Raw genomic sequence first — 22,922 nt, 5'->3', positions numbered from 1 at the left:
GGGCATTAGACAAAGTGAGAAGTAGACCAAATGGGCATTAAACAAAAATTGATGGTAGACCAAGTGAGAATTCAACCACAGTGGTCTGAGAAGTAGACCATCTGATCGTACACCAAGTGGCAATAAACCCTATAGGGCTCACATCCATAAATAATTCCCCATATAGGGATTTGTGTTAAAAATCAAATTTCAAAAAATTCTGTAAAATAGCTGGGAGAAATTAGGTGTTTCAGCTTCACTAACCTGGATAAGTGAGATATACCCTTTCATCCATCAAATTTTCAGGGTGGATTCTTCAGCCCAAATTCTGTCCAGGGGTCCGCAAAGCCAGCCTACGAGTTCTTGTCACTCCAAAAATCACCTATTTTCCGTACACGTACCCAGTGAAATATAGTCCCCTCAAATTTCATCGGAAAAGCTTTCATCTTCCAACCAAAATGCAGTTTGTAGAGGAATTCATACTCAATATCTACAGCTATTCAGTTTTTTGCCAAACTACATCATTGATTTCTAATTAATTTTTTCTTCATTTATTTTGGTATCTTTGGTACGAATTTGTGAAGTTGTCTGGGATATTCCATTGTATTTACGGGTGTGAGCCCTATAGCTCTTACCTTGCCCGTGCAGCAGGGAGCAGTTCTTCTCGTCTTCTCCCGACGAGCAGTCATCATAGAAGTCGCACTGCCAATATTTCGGAAGACAATTTCCGTCAAAGCATTGGAACTCATTCTCGGCACAGTTGCCTGAATATAAAAACAACCACCCAAACAAGCAAGGAGTAAAAGGTAAAGCCCATGAATTCCACGCGATTATACATAGCTTATAATTTCTCTCTCCTAATATTTCTACATTTTGTGTCTGTTCTGATACATAGAGGTTTAACGTATCTACCTCATTACGTGAGAAATTTTGAAGATAAATGTGTGCAGTTCGGCTCGTATCGTACATTATCTCCTTTAGAGGACTATCATTATTTTGTGACGAAGCAGATGGCAACTGCAATATATATTGCAAACAAAAGCAAATAAGAATAATTTTCCCGAAAACATGCTTAACCTAACAGCGATCCACAAATCAACGCCTTCACCCCTCCCCCAGTCCTTGTCAAGCATTGTTGTCATGACAATGGCCTCATTGAAGACCAAAAGTGACTATCATTGTCACTACTGAAAATGGGCTACCCTCCATATGTTTTTTTTTTTCTTTTCTCAACCTTTATGTATGGAATATGTTGATTTAAAGGTACGGAAATAAAACAAACAAATAAACAAACAATGAAATAGTGCAACGAATCTGGATATATTGTCATCTTATAAATGAGATTACGTGGCTTTTTTTTTCGACGTGTTTGTGCAATCTCATGATTATTCACACCACAATGATGAAACATACACATTAAAGGAGACCTCGAGATGATTTGCAGAGTTTTATATTTATACAACTATGAATTAGTTAAACTGAGGGCAGAGTTTCAGAATCTATGATAATTGGGATGAAGAATGAGAATATTTTCCAAATTTATAACTTTTATCTATAATTTATTTTGGAAATCTATAAACAAATTGCAATGAACAAGGATGATGACATGGCAGGGTCACCATAAGAATGCATGAGTTGGGGGTCAAGGAAGTAGAAACAAAGAAGAAGGCATGCATAGATTATACACAGGTAAACTCGCAAGCAAGTGGTATTGTAATTGAATTATACACTGAACATTTCTGAAATATGTGAACCTCCTATGTCATCATCCTTGTTCAGTGTATCATGTACTAAATGGTGTGAAATTATGAAAATCGGAATGTCTGGAAAGTCTGGACTGCCCCTTTAATAGTATTTAAAAAAGAATCAGGGTTAAGCTCAGTTTGCGCGTCCCCCTGATTAAAAAAAAATGGAGAGTAAAGCAGGTGCACTCTCCTTACCACATGTTTCTGGCGATTCATCGGAGTTATCCGGGCAATTAAGGAAGTAATCACATCGCTGAAAGTGCTGAATGCAAGTTCCGTCATCGCACCGGAAGTGAGAAGGCAGGCAATGACCTCCTATGCATGAGAGGTCAGAGGTCAGAGGTCACCGGTTGAAAGGGAGTTTATTGACTTTCGTCGCATGTGCATAATGATCAGCAGGATATTATTGACGGATAGTACTGTAGGGATGCGAATTCGATTCTCTGCATATCCCGTTTGAATCATGCTTCTTCTGTCTTGGTGTTACTGTAATATAGACTCTACATACATTCCTATTAGCATGACGGTATTTGCATATAGTGCATTGAATGGAAAACATACTACTATGAAAATGATTTAAAATCATGAAATGGTCAGGGATTTAAAGGAGACGTCCGGATGATTTTCAGATTTTTACATTTTAACAACTATGAATTAGTTATACTGAGGGCAGAGTTTCAGAATTTATGATAATTGAGATAAAGAATGAGAATATTTTCGAAATTTATAAACAAATTGCAATGAACAAGGATGATGACATGGCAGAGTCACCATAAGAATGCATGAGTTCGGGCTCAAGGAAGCAGAACAAAAGAAGAAGGCATGCATAGATTATACACAGGTGAACTCGCAAGCAAGCGGTATTGTAATGGAATTACACTGTTACATTTCTGAAATATGTGAGCCTCCTATGTCATCATCCTTGGTCAGTGTAATTTGTTTAAGGTTTTTCAAAATATGGTTTCTCTGCTCAAGAACCACGATAAATTCCACAAATCTATTCATGGAGCTGTTGATTTATGTACTACATGATGTAAAATTATGAAAATCGTCTGGAATGTCCCTTTAATTCATACTCTTGTTACAATGTAGGGCCACTTTCATCGAAGTCATCCAATTTACGGGCATTACCACAGATTTCATCATTTTAATCAATACCTTGGCGATAAGTATCGATCAGCGAGAGCCACAATTTTTCTTTCGATGTCTTTTTTTTGTCATTCAATCATGTCTAGGCTACGTTTTCACAATTCATGACGTCACATAATGTTAGATACCCGTATGTTCGCATCCGACTTCATCAGCCCCATTTGCACAGTTAGACCTGCCGTTGCAACGGAAGTGAATCGCCACACACGACCCGTCACCGCAATCAAACTGGAAATCCCGACAGCGCCCTCCTGCGACAAAAATAGAGTCAGTCGATATCAGAGGTACTGTAATTTAGTGTTTCATTCCTTTTCCTAAAATGTGGGTATTTTATGTCAGAGGGACCATCAACAAAGCTATTCCCGCATTCAGTGTCGAGGAACAACACTTCACACAAATTAAACTGATTGAACGGAAATCGAAGGATTCTTCAACCGAAAAAATGAGTCTCGAGGAAGACGTGTGAGTTATGAGCTGTGATAATGATTGTGGGAATTGTTGTACACTACAAACGTACAACACACATATTCAACACAAAAATACCCAAAGAGAAAGGGAGAGATAGAACGATAGTACTAACCGACTAGCAATGCTGTAAAACGAAATAAATTGAAGGATTATGCATTGTCATTTCATCAGGAATGTTTTAGTCGCTGTAAATAACCCTTAAACTTTTACTCACACAAATAGGCCTTCACAGATGCCTTCACACATGTACACACACACACACACACACACACACACACACACACACACACACACACACACACAAACACACACATATTTGTGTATGAGTTATAATAAGTATCATGATATCAATGACATACTGCACCCTTGCTCGTCCTCCCCATGAACTGGACAATGGGGGATCCCATCGCACCTCTGACTTTGATTCAAGCACGTGACACCATCGAGACACGCCCACCCCGAGAGACCACACCTCCCTGAAGAGGGTATAGCTATTGGAGGGTAGGATGAAGAGCCAAAACAAACAAAAAGGAAATGTATTAGGGTCCTAACCTCTTGATGTCTTTCTTTGATATATAACTTGAAAATTCTATCAAAACATTCCCCGAGCTTCTTGTTGTCTTGGTCTTTATGTTTTTGAGCCATCGCAGATTTCTTTTTTCACTTATCATTTTCCATTACAATGCATCGTTATTGTGAGTTTCAATTATTGTTGTTTATTCAGTTCAATTCAACTGCATTATTAACAATCTATAAAAAAAGTGAGATTTACTTAATGTTACTGTGGAAAAACATAGATAAATTGAACTGTCATGAACTTGAACTTACATTGACTTAGCGAGTATAAGTAGCGTGAAAGGTATATATTTGTGTACAAATATGTGTTTTGATTGCCCGTGTTGTTACAAATTAAGAACCTTCGCAAGAAGTGCAAAGGACATTTTGAAAAAGGGAAAAATAGTATCACATAAAGTAAGCCTCATCGACCTCTTTCTAAAGTAAATAACATTATTGAGGAAACACTTGATTCCTTGTGTAACGATTTCTGCAGATACATCGATATTTGTGAATAGCTGTCTTTTAATAATGATGTGTAACACTTCTGATCACACTGATGACAAATATGAATTTCACAGTTATGATAATGATTTGGTTATCATTTAATCACTATCATTATCATTTTCTTACTATGACTATATTATTATTATGACTATAATAATGATAATAATAGTAGTAGTAGTAGTAGTAGTAATAATAATAATAAAAATAACAATAATAATAGTAATAGTAGTAGTAGTAATGATAATAATCATTATTACTATTATCATTATCATTATTATCGTCATCATAACTATTGCTATTATGGTATAAAACATACCCGACACAAATCAACGTGTCCAGAGCAAAAATACATTAGAGATGATAAAGGCTTACAGGAAATAAAAAATTCAAGAAAATAAAATCTCCATTAATACGGAAATGAGTTGCCTCTTTATATTAACAAAATGAATATCATTCATGTAGCTCTGCAAAAAGTCACATTCTACAGGATCATAGCTACTACGATAGCTTGAAGAAAAAAAATAAACAAATTGGGAAACGTACCTTTAAAAGGGATGGTATAGTTATGGTTGCGATGGGGCTTCCTGATTTTTTTTTTCTTGTTCTTTTTTGGTGAGATAATGAGAAACTACTTATGAAATGAAAGAGCATAGAAATCTACGAGGAATTCAAAGTTCATTTGATGAAAATAGGTTTTGAAATGACTATAAGGTATATCCCCAATCAAAGTGATCCCATTAAAAGGTGTGTCCGTAGATCAAACTGCATAGGGTGGAAATGGATTTCATCGTGCTTACCAGTGATTGCTGTCGCGTTCTGTGTAGGAGATTCGGTTGTCATCGCTCCATCTTCACGGGGACAAAAAGATAAAATGATGTTCATTTAATTTACTTTAATTCAATTTCATTTCGTTTTGTTTCATTTAGTTTCTTTTCTTTCCATTTCACTTCATTTCCAACAAAGGTATAAAGTAGGCCCTACAATATAACATTTGCATATATAACATCAGTAAATACGTAATCAAATCAGTTCATGTGTGTGTGTGTGTGTGTGTGTGTGTGTGTGTGTGTGTGTGTGTGTGTAATAAAGAAAACATCATAGTTTTTAAGAAAATACAAACATGATACACAAACTGTGACAGGATTGTATCAAGTAAAATTAGAAGTTATGAAATAAACCGAAGTAAACTGATACAAGTCAGTATTGACAAGCAATATTGGTAGCTGTTGTAAATAGTACGGGCTACTATGTCGAAATATTGGATGCCGTGAGATTTTCGTGCCAAAATTGATTGTTTTAGCTAACTTGGTCAATTTGGGGATGCTGAATCCAAAAAACTTTGGTTCCATTTTTTTCGACCACGTCTTCAGCCGCCATTTTGAATTTCAAAATGGCCGCCACGGCAGACTGTTTATTGACCCAGTTCTCATAATGTGAGCATCATAGAAGGTTCAAATTTGATGCAAAAACAATGTTTATGATGTCAGACATTCTGATACCCCATTTCCTGATATTGTAGATTGTTTTAATACAAATTGAGGGCTGCCATTCGGAAATTCAAAATGGCCTCCATAGCTTAATGTATTCTTACCTGTATCTCAGGTTGTAAGCATTATGGAAAGTATAAATTTGGGGCAAAAAGCATGCTTATGATATCAGACTTGCTAAGTATACATTTTTGTTTTAAATGATGGATCATTTTGGTTGGCAGCCATCTTGAAATTCAAAATGGCCGCCATAACAAATATAACTGGGCCTATATCTCATATCGTATGCAGTGTGCAAGGTTCTAACTTGGGGCAAAGAGCATGCGCATGCTATCAGACTTTCTGAAACATCTTTTTCTGAAATGATGGTCCATTTTGATATTATAGGTGGCCATCTTGAAATTCAAAATGGCCACCATACCAGAATGTATATTTTGACCCATATTTCATGTTGTAAACAATACAGAAAGCTCACATTTCGGGCGTAAACTGGGCTCATGATGTTGAACATTCAGATGCACTTTGATCTCCTCCCTAAAATTGCAGATCCTTTTTGAGGCTCCCATTTTATCGTTCAAAATGGCTGCTTTTCAGCTAATATCTGTGGTTACAAGCGAATTTCAGGTATAAAAATGTTTATGGTGGTGTACATTGTACATTCTTTTACAAACACAGACACATACACATAATTATATACATTCTGTAATAATGGATTATTCGCATAGGCTGCCACTCTTGAAATTCAAGATGGATTTCGACCCATATTTGGTGCTGTAGAATCTTTACCCTGCAAACTCGAGCATGCTGGAGAACTTTCATGTAGGACCTATATGTAAGTCAATTACTTCAATAAATAGTGTTATTATTGCATAGGCGGGACTGCTTCCTGTAGGTACACTGCCAAGTTGATATGCAAAATGGCTGCCGTGGGAAACATTCCTTTATTAAGAGCATTGCATTGGGTAAAACTTCCTGATGTCAAAGCAAATGACTTTCAAAAGTGCCTCAATAACTGTGTCTGAGTGAACTAGATGCCCCCACTTAGACGACTTGGTTGTAGAGTTTAAATAAAACAATATCAGCCGTGTACTAGAAAATGTATCGGAAATTTACTTAGTTAATTCTTCTAGGCTCATTCCCTGCATGTGTTTTTAAAGTAACAGCACTTGTATAGGGCTGTACACACTGGAGAATTGGTTCTAAATTCTTCAGAAACAATGACTTCTGCATTTCTTGCCATATGAACATGATAATGAATTCTGTGGCTACCGTTGGTGTAGGAAGCTCAAAGCATTTAATTGCACAGTTTATGTATATCCGCTGGAAATAACTACAATGTACCATATCCCCCTGTGAGTAGAGGCACAAAATAGGTTGTGAAGGTCTACGAAGTTTGTTCTCTGGATGTGTTGTATCAAGACCTTACGAGAGCAAAGCGGGAGATTGTCCAGGTTGAATTCATCCACGCCCAACTTCTAGAAGGCATGGACTGTGTCATTGCACATTCTGCATGATTCAAGGCTTAGATAATTTTTCATCCATCTGCTCTTTGAGACATCCTCAAATTGTCAACTTCAGCCTGCGCCATAAAAGGCATGACCAAGCAGGCCTTTGTTTTTCGCAACAACTTGCAGAACATAATTTCTCAACAATATCGATTGTACTTTATCATCTCTGTTTCCAGTGATGGAGCAGACAACATGCGATGCAGTATCAAAAGTAAAGCAAAGATCCATTAGGAGAATGAAAATGTCAGTGTCTATACGTAATAATCATCCATATCTCTGAAATTCCCTGTTGCTCTTGAAGTAGCATCCAATACATGCAATGGAATGAGGATATCTGCTTCCTTTTTGTGGCGGGTGACAGCTCCCATGGCATCTTTGATGAACCATTTGTTTCGTTTTTTTCCCCGTTCTGTGTCTGATGGAATTGACTAATTAGTATTTCAACTTTCAGGCTGATTATATTGCTCAGTTTTGTGGGATTCTAAGGCATGGGTATGAAACATGAACCTGTTTGAGAGAATGAGGAGAAGGCCATAAAAATGTGAGATGAAGAGTGATTGTGGAATTACTTAGAACAGTAGAACTTATAACTTCCTATCATTGTATCGTCCAGTAATGACTGGATAATGACAGGTCTATCAGACTGTTGTACCGGTAGAAGCGTTAAGAAGGTAGTGGTCTTCTTAAGCTTAATGACTTTTGATCCAATCTTACACGGTGTATATCAATTGCAAGAGCTGAATGTCTGGACTTTCTCATATTATCATATAAGACAGATTTTTTTTTTTGTGTTGATATATATTTTGACATTCTTTCAGATACAAATTCTTAGTACAGAGCATGAAAACTTCCCCTTTTCATCTCTTTCTAGAATATCCTCCTTGAATGTGTCCGATACCTGATTGCCAAACACCACATTCACCAGTTTGCAGTGACAATTTTTGAGATTACCCTCGTGTGATGGTGTTCTAAATTGTTGAGGAATTCTGATGCATCCAAAGTGCCACAGAACTGAGCTATTATTGTTCCTTTGTAGTTTTAGAATCACTGGCGGTACAGCAGTAAGCATCTTGGAAGTCTCGATAATTGAGGATGACCCACACAAGGGCAATCAGAAGAAAACTTACTCATTGGCATTCCTTATTCATTCTGTTTTATTCCAGAAATACATCCAGCAATTATGAGCTCCTGATGAGTTGTTTCATTTTGTGGTCAACAAACAAGCTTGAATGGGATGCCTGGTAGGGTGACCATGGCATCTCTTGCAATTGCGAGACTTTTTCTTGTTTGTTTTCATTCTCTCGAGGCAGCATCAAGTTTTTGAGATCACCTTTAATCGTATCAATGCTTGCTTTTGTACATATATTCAAAAACTGGGATTAAACATAAGTGTTAACGAAGTTCCACGACAGCAAATAATGTTTTGCCTGAGAGGCAAAAAACAAATCACATGTACGCGAACCACATACCCGCTTGGCTATTATATGATGTGGGATGTAACGCTTACACGCTTGCCCACACTTATGGGAAGTGGTATGGGACCCCTCACGCAGTTTTTGCCCCTCGGGATGGCTTGATGACGTCATTGGAACCTCGTCCTTACAGTCTGAATTTATGGTGGCCACTTTGAATTAAGAGATGGCTATTCTGCATGACATGAAAATGAATTCGGTCTAACTGGGACAATTTTGGCAAATTCATCTAAGGCGCTTACCAAAGTATTATATGTTTTTCTATGGCAAACATCTTGAATTTCAAGATGGTGGCCTATCTAATGGTCCACAATAGGAAACAGCTGTACTGGAACGTTGAAAACCACAAGCATGTGCATTACTGAAAATTTGATGCTCCTACAATAATGCCAACATGAGATATGGGTAAAAACGCTTTGGCGGCCATTTTGAATTTCAAGATGGCAGCCTATAAATTGTATCAGAACAATCCAAAATATCAGAAAATGATATATCAGAGTGTCTGACATCACAACCATGCATTCTGCACCAAATATGAAGCTTCACCATGCTCACTGAATGAGATATGGTTCAAAATACTGTTTGCCATGGCGGCCATTTTGAAATTCAAGATGGCAACCTACAAATTGTATCAAAACAATCCACACTATCAGAAAAAGATAAACCAGAATGTCTCACATTACAACAATGCATTTTGCGCCAAATTTGAAGCTTCTACAATGCTCACTTAATGAGATATGGATAGAAATACAGTTTGCTATGGTGGCCATTTTGAAATTCAAAATGGCGGCTGAAGACGTGGTCAGAAAAAATGGAACCAAAGTTTTTTGGATTCAGCACCCCAAAATTGACAAAGTTAGCCAAAAAAAAAAATCAATTCTGGCACAAAAATCTCACGGGATTACATAGTAACCTCTACTAAAAAACATTTTAAAGTAAAGAGAATAACACAACAACGTCGATCTTTGTCATCATTTTATCTTTAAAGATGGGGGAAAGACGCTTCATCAAACAGTTTAATCATCACGGTCTTCTTACCTGATTTCGTCGTCAAGGCAACCAAAATTGCCACTATTGATATAACGATAATGGCAAGGGCGATAGCACACATTATGACCTTTGACCGGCGACCGCACTTGACCGATGACGCGGTCTGGGTACCTGAAGTCTTACTGTCCTCAGTAAGTTGTTCGTCATCTTCATGAAGTTCGACCTGGTCCAGTATTGGGTTGTACTTGTACTCCTTTCCGATGGAAAATGTCACATTTTGCAAGCATGAAAGACGCATTAGTGTTACGTAATATTTAGTGTGTAGGCCTACGTAATATCTCAGGCTTGTACGTAAGTTTGTGTGAATAATCATGATTATTGACATGTACTTGTACATTCACTCTAACAACACTACATACACACTACATGCTAACAGGCCTATGATGTATCGTAGGCCTATATATAAACGTTATAAACCATATTTCAATGGAAAAATGTCTTAACTGTAGGCCTACTCATCATGACCTTCAATTTGTAAATACCAATAAAGGGATATTAAAATCAGCACACACACACACACACACACACACACGTGCGCTCGCCACAAACACACACAAACACACAATCACACACATGCTAAAAGCAGAAATGATTGAGAAGAGAAAAGAAAAAAAACTGAACAAACTATCAAATGTCAATTACGATGTCCACTGAAAACATGAAATTAGTAGACGATGAATACATTTTGCGCATGGTTGCCAGATGAGTGCATTTTGCACAGAAATACAGCAAGCATTACAAATGGATTCGTGAAGGAAGCCGAGCTATGTGCAGGCCCAACACGATAAGAGAAGCACAATCTAACTGATCCTTATAAGAATCATATTTATCGTAATCGTGTTACCATGGCAACGAAGAGTCAAATCCTGTGAACACACTGTTGTCGAGTTTATCATTCACTGAGTGTAGCACTTTTTTACCACTGTCTTCGCAGCACAAGCACGCCGAACTAAAGGACTAAGAATCATAATGCAGCATGCATTTAAATATATGCAAGTCAAATGCAGTCTCGTGAATTACAGCATACAGGAGAATCCCTTTCATACAGGAAGAATGGAAAATTAATTTTCTTACCATGACTTCCAGAACAGCAACTGAAAAGCGTCAAACACACAAGCCTGTTTATGCGATAGCGTCATGAAGATGACATCAAATTAAAGCATTTTCTCTTCGGTCGCACTGTTTCAACTTTTCTTTCTCCGCACCAAAAGACCAAGCATTAGAAAAGGTCTCGAAAAATCAACGGAGTCTTAAAAATGACCCAATGCAAGTGCAAAAACAAATAAGCGGAAGGAGGCAAAGTAAATAGAAAACCGGAAACATGTGGGAAGTGGATTGATCTTTCACTTGACCCCAGATTTATTCCAGCTTTTAGAGTTAGGAGCCCTTGTTATTTCACAACTCAATTGTTTGGCTATCTGATCGATGCAGTGCCGCAATGTATACACTTTTGACTAGCTCATGCTGTTATGTTGATTTTGCATGGCCTCGCTCGAGCGACATGTTTGGTACAAGGTCACAAAACCAGACCAAATAAAAACACGGTTAGGCAAAAACGGAAGAAATAAAAGCTAAATACATGATCAAAACAAGAACATCAAAATGAATAAATAAAAGTGAATCAAGCAGACACCGCTGTATTTTTGTTCTTCTAACTCTCAAAGGAGACACCTTTCTTTGCTGCTGGAGATTACTCTGCTATCAATAATTCAAATATCAATTATTGATATGTTTAATCTTTTTATGAAGAATGTATATGTATGCATATTTATGTATATACACTCAAATATACTTGTACATCCATGTGTATTGATGATTCCTGTGATATTACTGAAAAAAAATTATGTAGAAAATTATGTTGAAAATAAAATCACACAAACACACACATCTATATACATATGATTCTATACAAATAATGTTTAAATTTAGTCGTTATTCATAACCTTATTTCTTTAATCAATTCATTGAAATTTTGAAATTCGTCTGTTTTTTTCATTGATAGTTTCTTCATCCATTTCATGTCTGTGTCAATGTGGTATGTGGTTATTTCTTGTTAGCAACAATAACAAATACAATGATAAGCATTTAGTGTTATTCAGGTAAAGAAAAGCTGAATCAACGTTGACAAGATTTTGACATCAACCGCAGTGTTGTTATTACCGCTGGACGGATTCTTTGAGGGAACTTCGACTATCAAAATGTTGGCATCGAACACAAATACCGGAATTAACCTACATTACCAACTGCGTGTGTTACCCTCTTTCATGTACTACAGTAGAATGTCGTCCGTGGCCGTCGGTGGGAAGTGAATACGTTCAGCAGTGTACTATACAACGGCGTAAATCCGTACTGAGGAGTGGGGGGGATGGTCACCATCACAACGATTACAAGCCCATAACCGGACCGGCTTGGGGGGGGGGGGGGGGGGGAGGGAGAAGCTTGGTGCCCCCCCCCCCCCCACACACACACACACTCACACACGCACACACTTTACAGGGATCGGATGTCCAACTCTTTTGCATGAAATATAAAGTGGGAGGAAAGTGGCAGCAAAAATATGAAGACTTTTTGTTCTTGTTGCTTTTTTTTTTTGCTTGTCAGATGACTTTCGGCGGAAAATCAGACCTTAAAGTATGAAAACATCTTTTTTTTTTTTTTTAAATACCTGTGAGAGGGAGTGGAACGACCGAACGGGGGGAGGGTATGTGGGGGGGGGGGGTATCCCTCTCCCACACGTGGAAGATTTTGCATTTTCAGACCTGAAATTCAGCAATCTGGTGCACACTTTTGGTGAAAATTTTGTTTTCTTTTCTTTAAAAAAAACAATACGAAAATGAAATATTCACAATATATTATTGAATGACTAAATCGTGGTATTTCAGCTCTTGCTCCGCCTGTGCGACATCTCTGTGAAGGCCTACTAAATAATGGGGCCTATCACCGGCGTAGACAGGATTTGATCTTAGGGGGAGCGGTTATGTGAGGGAGCGAAGCAAGCGAGGGGGGGGGGGGGTTATGGTAGGGGGATTTCCCCCTCCCACGGTGAAATCTTTTTGCATTGAAAATTTTGACATTTTACAGTCCCCAAACTGCCGTTTGTAACTATATTCTTCGCTTTGGAAATTAAGGGGGCGGGGGCGCACCGGGCGAAAACTGCTGGCAATTACTGGCAGCAACATCAGGAGAATGGCAGAGCGATTAAATGCGAGCGAGCGAAGCGAGCGAGCTTGAAAATTTTGATATTTTACAGTCCCAAAACTGCCGTTTGTAGCTATATTTTTCGCTTTGGAAATTAAGGGGGCGCATCGGGCGAAAACTGCTGGCAATTACTGGCAGCAACATCAGGAGAATGGAATAATGATTAAATGCGAGCGAGCGAGGAGAGCGAGCTTGAAAATTTTGACATTTTACAATCCCGAAACTGCCGTTTGTAGCTATATTTTTCGCTTTGGAAATTAAGGGGGCGCACCGGGCGAAAACTGCTGGCAATTACTGGCAGCAATCTCAGGAGAATGGAATAATGATTAAATGCGAGCGAGCGAAGCGAGCGAGCTTGAAAATTTTGACATTTTACAGTCCCCAAACTGCCGTTTGTAGATAAATTTGTCGCTTTGGAAATTAAGGGGGGCGCACTGGGCGCAACTGCTGTCAGTCACTATCAGCAACATCAGGAGAATGGCATAGCGGTTAAATGCGAGCGAGCGGAGCGAGCGAGCTTGAAAATTTTGACATTTTACACTCCAAAAACTGCCGTTTGTAGCTATATTTTTCGCTTTTGTTCGTCCCACTTTATCGGGGAACCATCCCCCCCCCCCCCATCGACGCCTCTGCATATGAGGGTGATTTTGTTAAGTGAAAGATCTGCTGCACACTCTTTGATAAATTAGGGAAATATACGTCAGTGTCAAAATATTGTACAAAGTTTATCGAAAGGGATCCTGTATAGCGGAGCTTTTGCATGTTTATGATTGCAATACAACGATCTGGTGCAGAGTTCTGGCGATTTTTTCGACAATTTTCCATTAAGAAAGTTCGAGATTTGTCCTCATCTCGGGAATTGCTCGGGGGATAAATTATTTGTCTGCCTAAACACTTCCGCATTGGCGGGGCAAATGCCCCTTGCCCCCCCCCCCCCCCCCCCCCCCCAAATAGATTCGACGCCCCTGATCTTCCCTGGGTATGCCCATAGATGTATCCTGACTGAGTCATTAGTCACTGTCGTTTCTCAGGAATGATTCAGGAAATGGAGGGGGTTGAATTATGGCGATATAGTTTTTTTGTTATTGTTTGTTTGTTTGTTTTCGTACATATTTTGCAGATGGTCCCCAGTTACTCGCGCATGTTTAGGCCTACATGTAGGCCTATATTGACGTTGTCAATGTCTGAGCCATACCTTACAGTGTATGTCAATGTTACTTTCTTCGCGAGCGAGCGCTTGAGAAAATTATGTACAATTTGTATACATTTTCCTACAAGATAGAATACTGTTCAGCTCTGTTACCTGTCTGAAGGCCGGCGTACAAACGTCATGCAATATGCCAAAATTGATACAATCACATTTCTGCTTCCTCCATTTTCCCCCTCAAAATTCAGGGGGGGGGGGGATGATTGTACAGGCCATCCCCCTCTCCTCCATTTCAGGGGGGATATATCCCCCCATCCCCCCCCCCCCCCCCGGGATTTACGCCCATGGTACTATATGTCAGTATAATACAACCGATAGGATGGCTAATCCATTGACTGAACGAATGGTTAGTCAAAAGAAAAGACTCTAGTATGCACACACACACATGCATACACACACATACATCAGCTAAAAGTCAGTAGATCTATAGATAGGCCTACATCTAATACATTTGAGGGACCTACTCAGTGTCTACCTATCTAGCTACATACCTATATTATACACTAATACAAAATATATGTGTGTGTGTGTACCTATATCATATATATATATATAAAGAGAGACAGATTTGTGTATATATCATCGGTCAGTAGACAGATAGATAATATGGATGGATTGATACATTGAAAGATAGACAAAGAGAGATAGATTATTGTTTTATAAAATACGCTCAGGTACACTAAAATAAATCATATGTAAAATGGTCTGTTTCCACTGCTACAATCATTCATCAACAATGTAAACAAACAAAGGCGTGCATACCTATACTTGGCTACATAGGCCTGTAATAGAATAACTACACACATGCACATACGTAAACATACTAATTACTTGCACATGCACAAACACACACACACATGTATACATGATACCTACCTATATTCATACAAAACACACATACACACAATCATAGAGATTTATACAAACAAGACAAACAAATTGTAGCAGTATAAAATCTGTCAAACATGTACTGTGTGTCACACTCAACTGAGATTTAGTATACAAATTCACCACACAGTCTGTCATTTTATAATTTATGCATTTATTTATACATTTTTCAATGTAAAACACATTTGACCTTTATATGCAGAAAGAGAGCATCTGTCAGTATGTTCAAGAAACATCTTTCACAGCAACATCAACCATCAACTTTACTGGCTGCACCGTGGTTCGGTGAATTACACAAACACAAACACACACACACACACACACACACACACACACACAAACACAAACAATCAACACCACCTAGAACCATATCGAGAACAGTATGTGCTAGCGCAAAGGCATCTTTTAAGTGATACAAACAGATTTTTGCTGCCATGATTTGTTTACTATTTGCTCCTCTTGCAAGAAAATTTGAAAAGCAATGTTTGCAAAATTCCCTCAGACAGGTTGCAAATAAAGTTACACCAGGGCCCTGTTTCAAAAAGCTGTTTGTAAAGTTACGCATGACTTTACGAAAGACTTTAATATGGCAAGCCAAATGGGTTTCCTAATCATTGTTAATTTCAATAGCTAAAGTTAAAATTGGCAGATGATAATGATTATTCTTAAATGTTACGTGTTTTTAGTTGAAAGTGTATTTTTGCCCCAATGTAGAGGAAATATTGATATACAGTCGTACTTTGTTGAAATGTAAGAAAAAAAAATGGGCACACATATTGGCACTTCATATTCCAGTCGTTTATAGTCATGCGTAACTTTACAAACAGCTTTAAGACACAAAGGCCCAGCTACCTTTCATAAGGATACGGCTCTACCAAGAGTATCATTTCAATTGACAAGTTCTACACATAATTTCGCTGCACAGTGTTCAATTTGTCTACATGGTGCTCATTGAAACAAGGGATATCACGATAAAATGCCCTCTCTAGTCAATTGCTGGCTTGAACAGAATTTGTTTGTTTGTGCACCTGTGTCCTATGCATATGTGCTAAGCAGGACCTGAACAGGGTTAGCCTCCACAGGTCCATAAATTGCTACAATGCATTGGCATGATAATGATGTACAGTGCATCATTTAATTTTGACAACTCAATACTTGCCTATACATATTCAAGATGAACATATATACTGCAGTGAAAAATTATATCTGTCTTCACTAATTGTGAATAAAGAAAAGAACTTACCTAAACAACTGTGACGTTGCGAGTAAAGAGAAATTTACATGATGAACAAATACATCCATATCATAGCCTCGATACAAAGATGAATGAGATTTGCACATTTTTATTTGAAGTGTATGTTCACCCACTAGGCAATATACATAAAGTCGCACACACTGATTTTGTGTGAGGACTGAAAATAAGTGAAATGGGTCAACCTAGCCGAACTTGAGTTTTTCATATTTTCTGAAAAAGCGGGTTTTCTTTTACATTGTGCTAAAATTTGGTATCATAAAACGGGCAGGAAAGTGTGTTTTTTAGCAGTTTATCTCGAACATTTTGGTCGAATAGTGTGATTAGGTGTGTCTTTAGAATCCCTTTTTCATTTCTGAAAAAACCGTTTTCCACACTCTCCTTTCAACTCTAATAACTTTTGAAAGGATAGCGCTACTGCTTTGAAAGTTGGCATTGATTATGGACAGAATGTGTTAATGAGGCATGCTTAATTTCAGTTTAATTTGATAATCCCTTCATTGTTATTACTCTGGTGGTTTACTTCCTGTTTTTTGTCCCATTCATCGCACAGCCAGCACGGTTTGGTAAAGATTAAGCGCTTGAATAGACACTGTACTTCAGAGCCTCTTTTCTCAGTTCACACTTATAAAACGAGGAGCAGCAGAGCACGCTACAGTAAAGCAATCCTGGAACACAAAACTCTTCAAAATTATGAGCTCGCCAGAATGAGTTGAGGAATCACATGTTGTTACATAATGCTAAAAACGACATCACACACAATTTCAAATTCGGCAAACACCACACTGGAGTTTTGTGACACGAGGAACGTGTTTTCCTCAAACGAACAAACAAACACTGCAACACCAGGGTTCATCAAACTCTTCAGCTGACCAGAGCTGTTGCCATGGTAATGTTAGCACCGCTGACAAACTGCTCATATACACATGTAATAATGATACATTGAGTTGCCGGTCTGAGGAAGGTATACATCTATCATTTTGCTGAAAAGATTCAAACAGGTTATAAATTAAGGTATGAAGTGAGTCAGATATAACAATATGTGTAGGTACGAGTAATGACTGCAATGTGAAAGTCACTGGGGGAAAAAAAAAGTTACAAAATATGTATCATATTGGAATGTTGCGTGCACATTCATGTCATACTAGGCAGGGTCCTTCACAGAGGTTGTGTCAAAACATATACTCCAAATCACATGGTAAATTTAAGAAAAGTCTCAGAGGCAAGATTTCTTTCTCTTCTCATTTCTCTTTTTCAATTACTTTTCCCTATCTCCCTAGATAAGGAAACTACTGGTTTTCTTTATTAATCCACTATTAGAAATATAGCAACCAAGCACAATATATTAAGAAAAACACATCATTACCATAGAGCCTCATATAAAACACACATTTCTGGAAAACCAATGTCCTTTGCCTGCCTGTTTGGTACAATGATCAAAAACATAAATAAGCTGAAGAGATTAAAAAAACAAATACTAGCATGCATAAGAACAACAATGAAGTGACATAAAAGGCACAGTGATTTCACATCAATCAGCGAGGCATAAGCATGATATCCATAAAACTTCAAGGGTAAAATGTAAGTGCATCCGAGCTGCAATTGGCAGAAGAGGAACCCACTAGTCTTGGATCAATACTGCTAAAATCAATAATAATAAATTTTAATAAAATCATTATCATCCTTCTGCATGCATTAAATTGGCAACTCTGCATTGCACTTGCATATCTTATACTGGAGAAACACTAGGTGAAACTGACTGACTTAACAAAGTCTGCACAAGCACAAAGAGAAGAAATGCCAATTTGAAACACAATTATCAAGCTAACTCTTCTAAAAATGGGTTGCCAACCTGAGGATCAGTTGTAAATTTAGCAATTTATGGGTAGAGGCTTTTGATAATTCTGGCAACTGAAATATAAACTGGCATATGACCCAAATAGGGCTGAAAATGAGGGAATGGATAAATAAGACACACCTTCCTTGGACTGGATCGGGTAAATTGATATACACCAATCATATACTTCCCTAGCTGTCATAAGGATCAATTAGCCAGGTGTTTAAAAAAAAAAAAAAATTGTAGCATAAGCAGTGATTTTCTGTTATTCCAAGACTTGAAGAAAGCTCTTTGATGAATCACAAAACCTGCAGGAAGCACATAATCATTCCATATTTTGGCCCTTTCTTGTTTGCATTTGAACTCATAATTTTCATTATTTGATCTTTGTAAAATGGCATTTCCCAGTGTTAGTCTTTGTTTCAGGCTTTCTCCCTTTCTCTCAATAATTTTCAGCGCACCTTATTGCTGTTCTGTGTTGACAGCTTTACCAGGTTGTAGTGAACATGCCATCAAACAATAAAGAGGAAATAAAGTTATTCAACATATTTTCTCCACTTCCCTGTAAGCACATGAAATATATTCTACCAAATCTGGAACAACACATTCAGTTTCTGAGGGGAAGGTAATGGACTTTCAATACTAATCCCATAATCATGTCATGTGTACCCTGAAATTACCTTAGACTTACTTCATGACAATACTGTAGATATGTCTTATGCATCACTGCTCTTTCTTTCAAGAAACACATCCATGAATTCACTTGACATAATTTCTACAGCTTTCACCAACACTAGGGGAATGAACTCAAAACATCGTGTCAAATTGCAATATTTCAGCGTGAATAAAATCTTACAAACTTCCATTACCTAGAGACACACATTCATGATCCCTTCCACAAAGATGCCATGTCTGTGAGATAAAAAAAGTAAGCCTGAAACATAGGCTATGGTCTATTACACACTGGTAAAATGCTGAGATAACAACTAACAACAAAAGGCCGTGCCTAAAACTAGAGATGCCATGTAAATCTTTGAGCACAAACACAGGTTACAGCATGTACTGCAATCATGCAACATACTGATGATCATGGCTTGGTAAAATAGGCAATTTCATGATACAGTTTTATTCTTTTTTATATCCGACCTACTCTCAGCATTACAAATTGATAAAGAAAAACCACAAAGGGTTCATTTATTATCCTTTTTTCCTATATGTATTTGTTTGTCTTTTTTTTTTTCATATTTGCTTCCCAAAACCATACACCATCTACATATCAATCAATTGGGGTTAATAGCAAATTGCAGTGCGTTTGTTTACATGGAATCTTTCTGATTTAAAACCCTGTCAGAAGGAACAAGTAAAGCTTTTTTTTTTTTTTTGGGGGGGGGGGGGGGGGGGGGGGATGATCCTGTGTGTTGGCTTCATACACCATTCAGTTTTGATGCCAGCTTCCAACAGTTTGTCCATCCTACACAGAATCACTCAGTTCCAAAACTGGCCATTCTGCATCCAATATCTCACTTTTCTTTTTAACTGTGCACAGGGTTTCCTACTAATATTGCCTGGATTCAATGCCTAGGCAGACAAAAGTCAGTGCTACATCCCTTTTTTTAGGGGGGGGGGGGGGAGAGGAGGGGAGGGGAACAAGAAGATAGGGGTGATTGTAAACCACATCAGATGCAGCAGGCTGTTGGGACCTTCTTGCATTGACCTCTCTGATTACCATCAATAAATTTCCTTGTACATAAAGCGAAAGCCATTTTGAGAGGGAAGTTCTGAGAGGGTTAAAATCACAATTACATCACACAGGAACTTTAATTGCCATGGCAACTGGGACAAAGGCTACCTACTGGATACCTGTTACCATGAAGTACCAGCTACATGCATATCGGTGTCAATTAGATTATTGTTGGTAGTGTATCTCTCATACAATATCCCTAAAAGATACCTCAATTCAGACAACTTTTCACCAAAAGCATTTATTGAAGCATGCACGTTAGTGACTGACACCATATCCCTGATTGCTATCTACACAGCAGCACTGCTTGATGCATCACAGGCAAAATTCTCGTAAGATAGCACTTTCGCGATTTATACACTCATAAAATTCCCTTTCACTCTCCCACTAAGCATTCTCCCCCAATCACCTTTAATGTTAAGATAGCTTTGATCGTAAAACCACGATCGAAACCTTTAAAATGCAATAAAAACAACAGGGCTAAAAGCACACTTTTTCTTCATCTCTCCTTATAAAAGTGTGTCGACCTTTAAATCAAGTTCTACACACAGCAGCAGCCTTACCCCCGCCCCCCCCCCCCCCAAGAATTTTCGGCGGACAACAAGACTTCAACTACCAGAAACTTTTGTAAGTGCGACGCTTTACAACATCTACGCAAGTTCTTAGTTTTGTGATTTGACATGAACGAGTCATTTTAAACCCTCCTGGTTTTTATTTTCTACCCATCCAATTTTGGTCCTTAGGCCTGTTTTAAAAAGAAATAAAAATACAAATATGGCAATTTTTTTTTCTTAGCTCTCTCCATCAGCTTAAAATTAGTTGAAAGGATCCCTGATATATCAACATGGTCCCCTTCTACATCATAGATCCTGCAGATATAAAATGCAATGTTTTATGACATCAAAAGGATAGTATATGTGCTGCTACTAACTTTTGCGGGAACTGCTGATGACATTATGCAGCGCAAATACAAAGCATAATATGCATCCAGCTGATACAGATTCCCGTGGCTCGATACTTTTGCATCGGTGCTGTGACCACGCAGCAAACATGATAGGATTCACGACACGACATCGCAATGCAGAAATGATTGCACATGGTACGGACTGGTGTGCATTGCAACACTTTGTGCGCCACCTCGCATGTAAGTCGATGGCAGCATCTTGGCGCGTTGTCACATTTGTTGAGCAATCCACTAAATTTGAATGAAAACAACACATCACAAAAAAAAAAAAAAACTTGTCAAGAAAACCATAACGTCATAAATGTCGCCTGAACACATTGCATTGGCAGATTATCTTCCCATATATTAACAGAGTTGGTCATTTTATCATCAAGTGCATACAATGCCCACCATTTGTAGGATAGCAAACCAACTACCCTCGCACAAACACATGCCCACTGGACTGAGTTTGTGACAGACGGGTTGCTATTGGTTACGAGGGATCCATCACGGAAAGGGAGAAGGATCAAATGAGACATGAGTGTTATCATATCAAGGGTAAGCATTCTGAGTTGACAAGACATTAGTTTGCAGCCACACTGACCTACACACTCTGGGTGCATAGAGGGCTCACTTTAGTCCATGACATACACACAGACACACAGGACCACACTCCTGTATTCTGCTGGGATCAGTCTTGAGCTAGAAAAGGAGGCGTGGCTCTCTGAAGACTGACACTGGTTGATACCCCCTGGATTGAATGACTGATGTTCTCCCCTTGGCTACACACAGTGGAGTCACTTTCTGCTGCTTTGGTGGCTGGTGTGTTGCAGTTTGCACCAACCGCACCAAGACTGTTTAGCTTGTCCCTTATTACCTCTTCCGGGGGATCCCCGGATGGGCTAATAAGAGTAAAATCGTCAAATGCTGTTGTCGAGAAATGGCTACTATCTGTTGCTATGTGATGCGAGTCTGACAGATGTAGAAGGTCAACAGCAGTGTCATCGCGTTCACATGAATCTGGCAATTTCATTGGCTCACTGGGCTCTGTAGCGATGTTTCCATCCAATGAGGATAGCTGTTCTGAAGGTGGCCACGGAGAAGCGGGTGGAAATACAGCGGCATGGTAGGAATATGCTGGGTTTTGAAGAGATGAAGAATTCATATCACACACGCTGAGTGGCTGTTCAATTGGCACATCTTTCAAATCAACCAATGGCTGAGAAGGATATATACTATCATCACATATGTGTACATTTGTCCGGAGCACAGGCCCCTCGTTTGAGCTGTTCGTCGTTTGTGGGACCTCCCGAACAAGTACTGCGGGGACTAAGGGAGGTCCAGTGATGTCCAAACTGTCTGTTGATGGACCCGAGACAACAGAGGGCTGCGTCATCACCAAGCCCTCCTGGGCTGGTGTAGCCACGCCTTGGGAAGACACAATCGATTGCACATTAGACCCCAACCCACCCACACCACTACTACCATCACCACCACCACCACCGCCCCCCTTTCTGTCTACATCTCCCTCATTGCGCCCCTCCTGGACCCTTATGCACCCCGTCGGCACCACGCACGTGTAGGTGGCCTCCTCCGGCAAACTTTGGTCCCCGCTTGCGGTTACTTCCCGCAGCTCGCCGGTCACCAGGTCGTCCAGCGAGATGCTGTCTCCCAGGAGTCGATCCTCCTCCTCCGTTTGGCTGCCGCCACCACTGCCGGTGGTCTGGTCATCCCCACCGCTCAGCTTGTTGGCAAACTTCTGCTTTTCTTCGTCGGTGCAGAAGGCCTGCTCCAGGGAGTAGTAGAGGGCTAGGATGGTGGAGAAGCCACTGATCATCAGCAGGAACTGAAGAGTGAGAGAGAGAGAAATCAGAGAGACATGCGAGCAATGATTACAAATACAAAGGCACGATACTCTAGCCACAGCAAACAAATG

At 39.0% G+C, this 22,922-nt stretch overlaps 1 protein-coding gene across 1 annotated transcript in view; it reads right to left on the bottom strand.

Annotated features, from left to right (window-relative positions):
• Window positions 1–21,677: 21,677 nt before the first annotated feature.
• LOC139743839 (proprotein convertase subtilisin/kexin type 7-like) overlaps window positions 21,678–22,922 on the bottom strand; it is a 50,713-nt gene continuing 49,468 nt past the window's right edge. The window contains exon 15 of the mRNA XM_071654331.1: window positions 21,678–22,832. Coding sequence (XP_071510432.1) covers window positions 21,678–22,832 — 1,155 coding nt within the window. The remainder of the gene's footprint in view (window positions 22,833–22,922) is intronic.

Source organism: Diadema antillarum, unplaced genomic scaffold (genome assembly GCF_040938485.1).
Source record: "Diadema antillarum isolate AM-2024a unplaced genomic scaffold, OU_Dant_1.0 scf00000004, whole genome shotgun sequence".
Lineage (NCBI taxonomy): Eukaryota > Metazoa > Echinodermata > Echinoidea > Diadematoida > Diadematidae > Diadema > Diadema antillarum.
This window is presented reverse-complemented; position numbering and strand designations above follow the sequence as displayed.